General features: G+C 47.7%; 1 protein-coding gene across 4 annotated transcripts in view; it reads left to right on the plus strand.

The window, feature by feature from the left end:
* The window catches only part of furinb (furin (paired basic amino acid cleaving enzyme) b), an 87143-nt gene that overhangs the window by 6553 nt on the left and 67342 nt on the right, over positions 1 to 13248 (plus strand). For all 4 annotated transcript variants that reach the window (XM_048256480.1, XM_048256483.1, XM_048256481.1 and 1 more), the window contains exon 2: positions 328 to 669. In XM_048256480.1, the coding sequence (XP_048112437.1) occupies positions 439 to 669 (231 nt within the window). In that variant the 5' untranslated portion in view covers positions 328 to 438. The remainder of the gene's footprint in view (positions 1 to 327; positions 670 to 13248) is intronic.

Here is a 13248-nt window from a genome sequence, read left to right on the forward strand (position 1 = left end):
CCATTAGAAGGCAGACTGCAACAGACCTGTCTGATCCAAGATCTGGTTTCTTCTCTAAAGATAGGAAGCACAAATTTGACAACCGCGATGTGGGATCACAGGATGTCACAGAGCTGTGCTTTTGTCTCAAGTAGACGAGACCAAAGTATGTGTGTGTGTGCGAGAGAGAGAGAGGCTTTTCAGTCACATGGGATGTCTTCATGATAGTGCGAGATGAGACGCTGTGGAAGGCTTTCATGGTTGTGTGTGTGTGTGTGTGTGTGTGTGTGTGGTGGCTAGTGAAAATGTTTGTTTAAACTGACGAGACATTCTCCTTGTCCCCTGCAGGTCCTGCGTGTAGTTCTCCGTAGCAGCCTGCAGGGGGCAAGCACAAGCGGCCTCTGCCCCTCCTCCCCTCCCTCCCTCCGGCTGCCAGAGACCCAGCCCCCCTGTTCATGGATGCCCGGCTGGGCCTGCTGCACGCTGGGGCTCTTCTGCTCCCCCCTACACCTACACCTCCACCTCCACCTCCTCCTCCTCCTCCAGCTCCTCCTTCCCCTGAGGACCCTGGGGGGCCACGCCACCACCGCTGCAGGCACCTACTCCAACTCCTGGGCCGTGCACATCGCCGGCGGCGCCCATGAAGCCGAGAGGATCGCCAGGAAACACGGCTTCGTCAACCATGGCAACGTGAGTGCTGTGGCAACAGTGCCGCGCTGGTTTTTGGTAGTGGGCAGAAGGGAGGATATTAACTTAATAAATGGGCTGTTTGTAATGAGAGACACCTGGTGGTGTCGTGACTGAATGCTTAATAATAGGTAAATGATGTGTGCATATGAGTGCCTGGAGAGATACTATGAAGAGAGTCTCACATAAGAAATGACAAATGACTCCATTAAGGCACCATTGTTGTTGTGACAGAGATGTGTGGTGACAAAGTTTTGCTGGTAAATGTGTGGGATTGTGAGTACTTAAGTTTCATTATTCAGCCTTAGCTAGGCTAGGGAACAGTTCCTAGTCAAGCACTTAGTCTATAGCATCACAGCCTGCATTGCTCTCTGTTCAGTGGCCATGATGAGAGGTTTTCCAATAGCTCTAAAGCTTTCGGCTGCTTGTGTGTGTGTGTGTGTGTGTGTGTGTGTGTGTGTGTGGGTGTTGTCTTCCCTTTTACCAGCAGCCATTTAATGCAGGGTGTTTACCCGTCCCTGGTGGCCAGTGAATGATCTCCACCAGTTTATGTTGATTCCAGGCTTCTCTCTGCGTCTGTAGCTGCCAGCTCAGCACAGTACTGCTGCTACACTAAAGCACACTGACTACGGCAGCCAGCCTGCCTGCCTCGGTAGCCTGCAGCAACATCCTTCTCCCTTTCCCTCTAACTCTCTCTCTTTCTCTCTCTCTCTTTCTCTCTCCTTCTCATTGTTTTTACTGTCTCTCACTCTTCACTCTCTCTCACTTTCTCTTGTCTTTCTCTTCACTCGCTCGCTCCCTCTCTCTATCTCTTCTTCCCTCTCTTCTGCAGAACCTACAGCGCAGAGTAGCGACTCGGCTGTCAGTTTGTCCGCGCGAGCACAGCAGGACTGGGCTCTCTCTGCATTAGGGGCCCAGCGTTAGGTTAACCCTGGTGCCTGGCGGAGAACGTACAGCTCGCGCCCCTGCCACTGCCTTTGCCCTCGTGCCCGCACCTGCCTGCGCACTGCTGCTGCTTCTGATGATGAGTTCAGCACAGTTCCATTTACTCCACACACACACACTGTGATGCGAGACCAGCCAAGCCCTCACAGAAGCAGCTCAGCCCTTCACACAAGTGTTTTGTGTCTTGTTGTCTCACAAAGACATCTAGTAAGGTTATAACAGTATTACATTATGCATTTGGACTCGGAGACAAACCTTGGGGGATTTGCTTGAATTGTGCGTGGAATGGAGTAGCATTTGTAGTGCATTTGAAGCATTCTAAGGCAGCCCGGCTCCTCATTTGCTCGGTATAGTGGGACAAAAACATCCAGAGGCATTCAAAATAGAGAGGCAAACATCCGGAACATAACTGATGGGTTTGTGGAAAGAAAGAGAGAGGAGAGGAGAGGAAGAAAGAGAGAGGAGAGGAGGAACAAGAGAGGAGAGGAGAAAAGCTAGACAGTATTACTGCTGGTTTTCAGCGCTTTCAGGGATAACATTTAATCAAGTTGTCTGCAGATATGTTCGTCTTGGCTTGACATCCCACCCCACAAGACGAAGTCTTCTGTGACGCCATGACAGTTCTGCTCCCCATCTGAACGTGGGAGAGTGACGTGTGGGTTTCACAGACATCTCTCTCTCTGTCTCTCTTGCTATTAATAATAGACCCGTTCACAAATGAGTAGGATGCTTGCTGTTGCGTTTGTACTGACGCGCTCCTTTCTGTAGCAAATGGGGATGAACTAGGGAGGTGTTTTGTTTGTTTTTGTTTATCACTCTTGCCTCCATTTCTTAACGTTGCCAGTCCTTACAAAGGCGAGTCTGAAAGGCAGAATTAGCGCGCGGCATTCAGGATGCTTTTGCGCGCAGGCAGCGACAGAAATGAAACCCACATGCCCTCATGGGATTTGTTGTTCTTCCTTTCGTTTGTCGGCAGAAATCCATCATAAACCCACCTCGCTCGCTTCGCCTTCAAGTCCTGAGGGACCCACTCTTTCAGATGAACCTCTTATTTGTATGCCCAAGTCGGATTTTAATGACCATAAAATTGTATTCACTTGGAACTGTCTCAGAGCTGACAGACAAGACTCTCTGGCAGGCGGGGTATTTTTTCCACAAGCTCTTGAAGACTCTTTTTAACCAAGTGCCAGGAGGCCTGCACATAGATGTCAGGTCTATTCTCTTCTCTGAATGGGGGAATAGTGAACTGTATATAAGTGGGATGTCTTCACTAGCGTGTGCTGCCAACTCCATGGACCTCCTGGAAACCAAACGTGGACTCGGGCACCCCCCCCCCCCCTCTGCTGCACTGATCTCTGTGTAACAGGATCTCACCACGTGCTTTAAATAAGCCAGTGCTGTTATCCAAGTGGGAATTAATGCGGCTTATTAGCACAGATGTTGGATCCCTCATGCGCTTAGAATGAGTAATGATTCAGCCAGATCACGCCCAGTTGTCTTTTCGGTAAACAGCCTGTAGCCAAGGGAAGACTTGTGTGTGTTTATCTTATTGATTATGATCACCACATTAAAACGGCTTAGATCAAGCCTCCAACATTCTGCCAAGCAAATATTGATGTTTCACACTCCCTGATCGGAGAGTGACATGAATGCTAAACTGTTTGTCTGTTTGTTGTTTTTTAAAAGCATCGTCTCGGCTCGTCTCGGCTCGTCACGGCTCTCGTTGGGTGAGACCTTGTGGCGGTGCGCACCTCGTCCCGGCTTGGCTCTGGCCCGACAGCTTGTTAACCTCACCCAGGCACGCGCAGAAGAGAGCGTTTGGCTTTCATGTGCCAGCTCGCGCACCTAGTTCACATCATTCATTAGCCTGCGTAATGCAGTCCTGTCAGATAATCACAGATTGTTTTCTTTCCTCCTGGCCTAGCCAATGCTCAGTCCCATAATGCAATCTCCTCATTTGCAATCTTACGCGTGCCTTTTGTCTGACGCACGACTCCCACTGTTGACTTTGGCCTTTGGAGAAAAAAAAACGTTTGAGCTGTAATCACCTTTGTAAATGTTATAAAGGCGTATCTGCTTGTATTATCTCGACCCTCGCTAGTGTTCGGGGCTTTGTTCGGCTTCAGAGCTCCTGCGTGGGTGGTAAGGTGTCGACGAGCAAGTGCACAGCTCTGAAAAACTACCTGCAAGAAAAAGCAATGGAAGTAGACTGTGGTGTAGTCTGCTGAATAAATAAACATACTGCAGTGCCTTTTTACTCCAGCGTTTGTTTTGTACTGCAGCCCTCTCTTTGAACATCTGAACGGACAAGTGAGTGACATAACTGTTTATGCACACATACACAAACGTTCACTCTTACTCACACACTTGCACACTAACACAGACACGCATGCGCGCACACACACACACACACATAATGCATCTGTGGGCCCCATCATGGTTGGAGTTTGTGTGTATCGTGGGATGCATCCTGTTCCCATGTATAAAATATTACCTTTGATCTTTAGGTCGACTCAGAGCAACCTACAGCTCTTAAAAGGGAATATGTTCTTTACACCCTACACATATGTTCTCTAGGCAACGGGCACAGCAGTGAACCAGAGATGAGACGATATCCTACCACACAGTGCTCTGCTGGTGACTACATGCGTGTCGGTCTCGGGGCGAGATTGTCTCGGGGCGAGATTGTTTCGTGTGGGTGTGTGTGTGTGTGTGTGTTGCCTATTTTACAGTAGAGTTGGTTTATACCTCCACAGGGTGCCGTGCCTCGTGCTCAAGTGTGCGGGGAAATGTGTGTTTGGCACGAGCCTCAGGCTGGGGGCTCTTAGCAGCGGATTCATAAGGAGGAGTCACGGGCAAACAAACAGCCTGCTGCCACGCTTCACAGTGAGGCGGCAGCAACCTGCTCCGAGTCCGGAACATTCCAAGCCCCCACCATTCTCCCCACTCTACCCTCTCACACCATCTCTCCTCGGGCCAGTGCCACGAGGCAGCTTGGGTGGCCAGTGCCCAGTCCATATGCGCTGCATTCAGGAGCGAACCAGGCAAAGCGGTGTTCACCAGTGACAAATACCTGTGCAAGTGTGTGTCTGTGTGTGTGTGTGTGTGTGTGTGTGTGTGTGTGTGTGTGTGTGTGTGTGTGTGTGCGTGTGCGTGTGCGTGGTGGGGGTGCAAACATTACTAATGCAAATGACATACTCACATACAGTACATTCCATTTCACAGATGTTCCCATACTTACATGAACAAATACAACGTTAGTAGAGTCACAGACTGACAATTGGTTGGCCTGGGTTCATTTTCTGAACCCGCTGTTGCTGGTCTATGCCACTTTGGATAAAAGTGTCTGCTAAATATCTTAATACCTTTACCTGAGCAACAAAGGTGTTCTGTTTACATGCAGGGTTTTTTTCCCCAATAAACTTTCATACATACTAGAGTAGAGACTGTTATCGTACAAGTCTCTTAGTCTGCAGATACAAGAAAACAGGACACATCAACAGGGAATGAGGCCCTTCTCCATTTTTGATGACTGTGTGGCACACATTGTGTCTTATCCCATGCCAAATTCTTATATTATGAGACACGCTTCCTTGCACAGACCCCAGGTGTTATGTGTATTAGGTCTTTTATAATTCAATTACCAGCACTGAAGAAATATCTGTGATTATCACCAAAATCAGTTTCACCCACATTCCATTTATCTGTTGTTATGTATCTGGACTTTTGGGGTCCATTTTAAGTCATATCAGTCTATTGGGCTTCAATGACTCGTGCGTCAGTAGTTTGAGAGTGGTCCTGCACCATAACTGATCAGAGTGTGTGACAGTCACAGGCCACAGGAAGCCCTTCAGGGCTCTTCTCCAAGAATTGGCGTAGCACACACACACACAAACACACACACACTAGAGTTCATTTTATGAGGAGAATAAGTTGCCCCCTATGTGTCCAGCACTACTGTCACCAAGGACTTCACGGATTGATTACAGAAAGGTTGTGTGTACGTGTACGTCACTGTCAACCTGTGTGTGAGTCTCTCACTCTGTGTGTGTTTGACTGCAGTGTGTGTGTGTGTGTGAGAGAGAGTGGACAAGAGAAGGTGAAATGCCACGTCTCAGCCCTGCCATCCCTCTCCCTTTTGGCAGTGTGTGTGTAATGGCAGCTGAGCAAGAAAGTGGCAGGCTGAATCATCTGTACAGCGCTGTGGTTGTTAATGTCACAGCCCAACACACACACACACACACACACACACACACACACACACACACAGAAAGAGACAATCATCCCATCATACACAGTTACACACTCCGTCGGACTCTTTCACACTCTCATAGTCATACTCCATACCTCCCTAAAACAAACATGCAGTGTTAAACAAAAGCATAATCATTTATTTGCAAACATCTGATTAGATTGGGAAGTGCTGAAGTTAAAATTATCATTCTCTGTTGCTCCATGCCTTTCTGTCTCTGTCTCTAAATCTCTCTCTTTTCTTACACACACATACGACACACACACACCGAATGTCACACATATCCGTTTACTTCATTAGCTGTACCTCGGCTCTGTCTCTCGCTGCCCGTCGGATAAGAATTTGGCAAGAGGACCTGTTTCATTATGCAATATGGCAGGCCTCGCTTTGGCAAGATTTGTGTCACATTTTTACATGCGCCAGCCGAGAGAGGTGCTTTTGAACGCTCCTTTGATGGCATCTCAGCTTCCCTCTCTCTCTTTCTCTCTGTATCTCTGGCTCTCTCTCTCTCTTTCTCTCTCTGTACCTCTATCTTTCGTATCTCTCCCCTAAAACCACACACACACACACACTAACACACACTTCTGCTCCTGTTTACCCAACTTGGCATTCTGTTCCCCTTTTCTCACCTCCATTTCGAACCACTCTCCTTTTTAAAACGCTACCCCCTCACAACACACAAGCAAATAGGCTCAAGGCTCCCTCAATGACACACACACACACACACACACAGACAGGTACGCGTGCACGTACAACGTACACATACGCACACACACACCCCTACTCACACAAATAAACACAACCAACACCACTGCCACAACGCCACTCTACCCTCGTAGCACATTCTATTTACACTCGTTTAAATGCATGGCTTTGGCCAGGGCTTCTGTTGCTGTTCGCAGTCTAAATAACGGCCTGAAAGCATGCCAGCTCTACAGGCATAATTATTCCCCAGCCGGTCGAAAACGTTTCTCTTCCTTCCCCCTCCTCTCCTCTCGTTTTCTCCTCCTCCTCTCCTCTCCCCTCTTTCTCTCCTCCTCTGAGGCAGAGGAACTTTGACAGGTTGAGCTGCATCTCAATGGGCTAGGCCAGACGAGCCAGACCTGCTGTGTAAAACTCTCCCGAGAGCTGTCGGGAATATCGAGCAGACGAACCTGGGTCCGCTGGGACTATGGGGGAGAATGTGGTGGGGTGGGGGTGGCCTATCTGCGAGGGCGGATAGCCGTACGTGGTTGGATGGAGATGGCCAGGACAGCAGAGCAGGCGTGTGAGGAGAGGGATTCTCTGCTTCTGTGCTTCTGGCTGAGAGAGTGAAACATGAGCAACATACGAGATGAGACAGACCTGCGCTGCAGAGATCCCCCAGGTCACAGATTGTGATTTAGCCGCCTCCCGGCTTTTCTGTTTCACACACATACACACACACACACACACACACATGCATTGCACACCCATGCACACTCATAACCCACACACATCCACACCATTCTCTAAATCTAAATCTTTCCTTTCGAGCAGAATGGCTTTATCCTGAAGCAACCTCCTCCGCCTTGGCACACCACACACACACATACGCACACAAAACACACATATCACACATACACACAGCACACACACACACACATTCCATCAGACACACGTACAGAAAGATACTGTATTTTCAACTAGCCTGCAGCTCTGCCCTTTTCTTTGTGGATGGAACACACACACACACACACACACACACACACACACACACACACACACACACACACACACACACACACACACACACACACACACACCCTCAGGCTTATGGGCCGGCTGTCCAGACAGAACAAAGCCTCAGCTCTCATTGCATCTCCTCGTAGCCACCCCGAGAACCTTGCACAGCAAACGGGCTCAGGGGGTCAGAGGCAGGTCAGAGTGCACCGTCAACTGTGGAGCTCCACGTCTGCAGGAGATTAAAGACAGAGCATCAACACTCGTGCTGTGGAAAAAAGCTGACACCCCATCTGCTGTGAAAGAGAGAAGAGAACGAGAGAGAGAGAGAGAGACACTGATATCATTAGTCAGTTGTTACACGGAATTGGAGAAGTCAAAGTCAGCCCACGCAGCCATGAGCGAGTGGTGCAGCTCGGAGGCGAGGAGAGTGGATACCGAGAACGCGAGGCTGTGTGCGTAAGCAAAGGCAGAGACAGGCCGCTGGTGTGTCAGTGGTCAGTGATGGGCAGCCTGCCCAACAGCCGGTGAATATGAAAGGGCTGGCGCTGGCCTGAGAGTTCAGTGGTGGAAGGGAGGGGGCAGCAAAGAGGTGAGGTGGAGTTCATCTGCCCACGCCAACTCAGCTTGGGCCTTTTGAGAGCAGAAATGGAGGAGCAAAGGAGCATGTGGATCATGAGGAGAGAGAGAGTGAGAGAGAGTGTGTGTGTGTGTGAGAGAGAGAGTGTGTGTGTGAGAGAGAAGAGGAGGTTGGTATAGTTCAGAGGGTGAATCTTTAGACTGGTAAGGAGGCCGAAATTGCTGAGTCGTATATGATATAATTCATGGAGATAGGTCCGCGATTACAGGAGGTGAAATGGTGTTTGATCCAATGAGGCTTTAGAGATGAAACTGTGAGTGAAGTTCAGAAGTCAATATGAGTCAGAAATGTGTTCAGTGCTTAAAAGGTTGGAGGCATAAGGTGGAAGTTTAGATAAGAGCATGGAGTTGCTCAAAGTGGTCGATATTAAAGGAATTATCCGGAGTAAAATGCACTTTAGATTAATTTACGGATGATTGGGAGTACAGTACATACGTTGAGTTGACATCAAAATCATGTCATTCGGATGTGTTTTGAGAGTTCGATTTTACCGTTTTTAGTCAAAACTCGTTAGCCGTAGGTGTGGAGTAACACGTTTTTTTTTGTTTAAACATAGTCCAGTATTTCTTTCGAAATTTGTATTTCTTTCGAAAGTTGTATGCAACAGCAAACCCTAGCTTACTAACAGGTTGGAATTTTGAAATGTCACGTGACGTGATGTCGTGCAACGACGTGATGCAATCGACTCCTACAGACTTTCCCCTAAAGATGCTAGCTGCAGCAGCAACATTTCCGGAAAGGTACTGGCTTGATGAAATTCATTCTGGACTCTCTATCCGACCACATAAAGACCTCGGGATACTTCAGTTTGGCTTTAGGGATCCTCTACTCACTACCACGTAAGTGTAATGTTGTTTGGAACTGTAGAAGAGGTATAAAAATAGCGTTTTGTAGCGGCGAAATGACATGCCCTGGTCACTAACAGGCTAGCGAGTTTTGACTAAAAGCGGTAAAATCGAACTTTCTCAAAACACATCGAATGACATGATTTTGATGTCAACTCAGCGTATGTACTCCCAATCATCCGTAAATTGATCTAAAGTGCATTTTACTCGGATAATTCCTTTAAGCACATACTGTTATTGAATACTGCATGGCATTGACTTCATGTAGGCCAGAACGTCAGAAGACTGGCAGAAAAGTCTGACTCTTTTGCAAAGTCTGCGCTCAAATTGTAGCAGGGAATGAATAAAAACAGCCTTTTACCAGAAAATTTCCGGAGCAATTTTGTCTCGCTACCCCCTAATAATTGCACTCCAACGGACCCAAAGCGTTTTTTTTTTTATACCAAACAAGCTCGCATGAAAGAGCACCCTTTTTTCCTCCAATAGAATGACCCAGAAGAAGGATATTAACCGCATGAAAAGGAATCCATGCATAGCATTAAGGAAGAATCGCCCTCTGATCTGTTGCCACAAAGCACCTTCACCCCCCCCCATCAGGGGGGACGGGAGGTGGCTCATTTATTCATACGAATAGGGACTGGCTTGCTTGCATACTGCAGTGCAGTGATTTCTGCAAAGGGCCACTTTTGCCTGATTTGGAGAAGAGAGATGATATCTGCCGTTTCCCTCAGCCCTCCTCTCAGTGTCACATGTGCTGAATGAGATTCCGCCGCCGCCTCCTATCAGTATGCTGCCGTCATCACCACTGCTGTCCCTTTCCGAAGCTGAGACCCAGACGGCAAAAATAGTGCCAAGAATCGCTGAGAGGTGCAGTCAAAGCAGAACAATCAAGGGGAATTTTAAAGGAGCAGAGATGCCACTCTCCTGAATCATAGTCAATATTTAAGTTTCATGAATACAGAATAAATGTAGAGTGACAGCTATGGTCTGTACAAATATATTGATGTATATTATTGTACGATGTTGGTGTGGTTGCATGGAGATTTCAAAAGAAATAAAGGCACTACTCGTTGCCTACGCTTAATCAAAATGCTGAACTTAATAAAAGTGTATCTAGATGACATTTTGGTTTGTACTGTATATGCGGTTTCCATCGGCACATCAACCAGTGTCTGCATTCCAGTGAAAGCCCCAGAGAAGGACTGGAGTGTTCTCTCCGTATTGCTGCCATCTTTGGGGAGAGGCCCTGAGAGGAGGTGGTGGTGGTGGTAGCAGCTGCAGGCATGAGGGCGAGTCTTGCCCCAGCAACGGCCATGAATATTCAGCCGCTAGCCCTGAGAGAGAGAGAGAGAGAGAGAGAGAGAGAGAGAGACACACACACAGAGAGAGAGAGAGAGAGAGAGACCCACACACACACAGAAAGAGACACTGTGAGTGACAGAAAGAGAGAGTGAGTGAGTGTACAGTAGGAGAGAGTTCCACTGGCTCAGTTCTTTCTTAATGCCCACAGAGAGTTGCAGAATATCCAGCTGCTGAGATTATGTTCATTCGGTTGTTCAGCCTCTGTGCTTTATTCAGCATGTTTTTCAGCACAAAGAGTGAAAGCCTTATTTCATGTCACATGTGTACCCCCACTAGCTTTCTGGGACATTCAGTTCCTGTGTGCAGCTTTTATGAGTACAGCAAACAGTTATTGTGTCCACATCCCACCTTCTGGCAGGTGCAGGACAAAAGAAAACTTACTCAATTGAAAAAATATAATGTCCGCAACACTGACATTGCCTGAAGAAGACCCAGCAGGGTCGAAACGTTGCCTGTTGTGCATTAAATATTGTATGGGAGTCAAAAGCAGTGTTGCGGACATTATATTTTTTCAATTGAGTCAGCTTTTATGAGTACCCAGCTTCCCCATTCACAACCACATCCCCCCTTCCCCCCAGGCCAGTGAAGCTACAGGTAGTGTGGAGTAGTGCGGAGTCAGAACGGCCTGTGTTATCTGAGGGGGGCCCTGGCCCCGGTTTGAATAATGCATCAACTCTGCCTGTGATCCCTCACTCGGTTACTGTCACTCTCACTCATGGGAGGCATCCATTCCAGCTCTTCCCTCGCTCCCTCTCTCTTCCCTCTCTCCCTCTCTCTTCCCTCTCTCCCTCTCTCTTCCCTCTCTCCTTTCTCTTCCATCGCTCTCTCTCTCTTCCCTCTCTCCCTCTCTCTGTCTACCAGCCTCCTCCCTCTCTTCTTCATTGCGTCTCATCTCCTCTTGCCTCTCTTTTCCTCCTTTCTGTTTTCTTTCCCTCTCTCTCTCATTCTCTCTCTTCTCCTCCTTTCCTTTGTTCAACTTCTCTCCACCACATGCCACTGATTGTCGTCCCACTACCCACTCACACACACACACACACACACTCTCAGGCTCCCAGTGGAAATGTACTGGCCCGACAGCGTTGACCCTGCAGGACTGGCATGACATGCCCATGTGGCGTTGACCCTGCAGGACTGGCATGACATGCCCATGTGGCGTTGACCCTGCAGGACTGGCATGACATGCCCATGTGGCGTTGACCCTGCAGGACTGGCATGACATGCCCATGTGGCGTTCACAAGCTGTGTCATGAAATTCTTGTCAGAAAAAGCGACAGTAATTGCCACCTTCAAGACCTCAAATTATATGAGAATGCACTTTTGTGTGTGTGTGTGTGTATGTGTATGTGTGTGTGTGGTACATGTTGTTTTTACCTAGAACTCAAATCCTGCGAAACTGAACTGTTTGTTCCTGTTAAAAGCTGCAGGAAATTATCTTCACAGCAGCACAGGTACACACCACATGCACACACACACACACACATACACATGAACACACATACCTTACAATTCAGTGCAGAGTTGTGCAGGCTGAGACATCCCATTATTTTTTTTCTCATAAAACCCACATTTACTCAGAATGTACGGCTCTGGAAAATAATACGTAAACATTATGCACACACACACAGACAAAGAAAAGCTTCTTTCTACCAGTCTTCACTTTTGTGGTTCTTGTAATTAGAGACTGGCAATCAGCAAGTGGTTTTAAATAGCTGAGCCTCTCCTCTCCTCTCCTCTCGTCTCTTCAGCGTCAGCTGTCTTAGCCACCTCGTCTTGCCGAGAATCTGTTTACTTTAGCGAATTCTCAGAAGAGCAAAGCACACAGACGTACACCCCACCCTTTCCTGTTTGTTGTCGGGAAAATGGATGGGCAAAGCTGAAATCGCAAGTTGCTTTTTTGTCCCATGTAAAAGTGTGTGGGTGTGTGTGTGGGACCAGGACTGTGCCATATTGTGCAGTGTATTATATATTGTGATAATTCTTCCACATGATACGAATTTCATTTATATCGACATATGGTGATATTGATGATATGCTTGCATAATGAGGTTTTTTCATATTCACAGTGCTAAAAAATATAGCCCCACCACTTATCAAATGGGAGTAAAAACCTACATTTGATTAATATTGTGGCAGTATTGTGATATACAGTATATCATTGTGGTGATAGGAGATTTTGGTCATATCGCACAGCCCAGACTGACTCCCACAAAAGCCTGAGTGCTCAGCAGCACAATTTTAAGATCGCTCTTTCTGTCCTTGTGCCACCCATCACCACACACACACACACACACACACACCTCAGCTAACCCCCCAAAATCTCACCGTTTTCAGTCTCCCTGGGTGGTCTCTGGCACCCTGCTCCTTGGCCATCAATGCCCGCCCGACACACACACACTCAAACACACAGACGCACACACACACACATACAGGTACACACACTCACCCACTCTCCTAATCATACCCAATCAGTGTCCCTGGGTCTCTTTTTACTGCCACTGCAGTTTATTTCAAGCCATTTGTCCGTGTTCTTCAACGCTGACATCAGAAGGGCTCGACTGTATGGCCTCAAAATGCCTGAGCAAGATGCATACACACACACACACACACACATGCATACACCTTCATACACACACACACATGCATACACCTTCATACACACACACACACACACACACACACACATATATACACCTTCATACACACACACACACATGCATACACCTTCATACACACACACACACACACCTTCATACACACACACACATGCATACACACACACACACACATGCATACACATTTATACACACACACACACACACACACACACACACATTTAT

This window comes from Alosa alosa, chromosome 11 (genome assembly GCF_017589495.1).
Source record: "Alosa alosa isolate M-15738 ecotype Scorff River chromosome 11, AALO_Geno_1.1, whole genome shotgun sequence".
NCBI classification, from domain to species: domain Eukaryota; kingdom Metazoa; phylum Chordata; class Actinopteri; order Clupeiformes; family Clupeidae; genus Alosa; species Alosa alosa.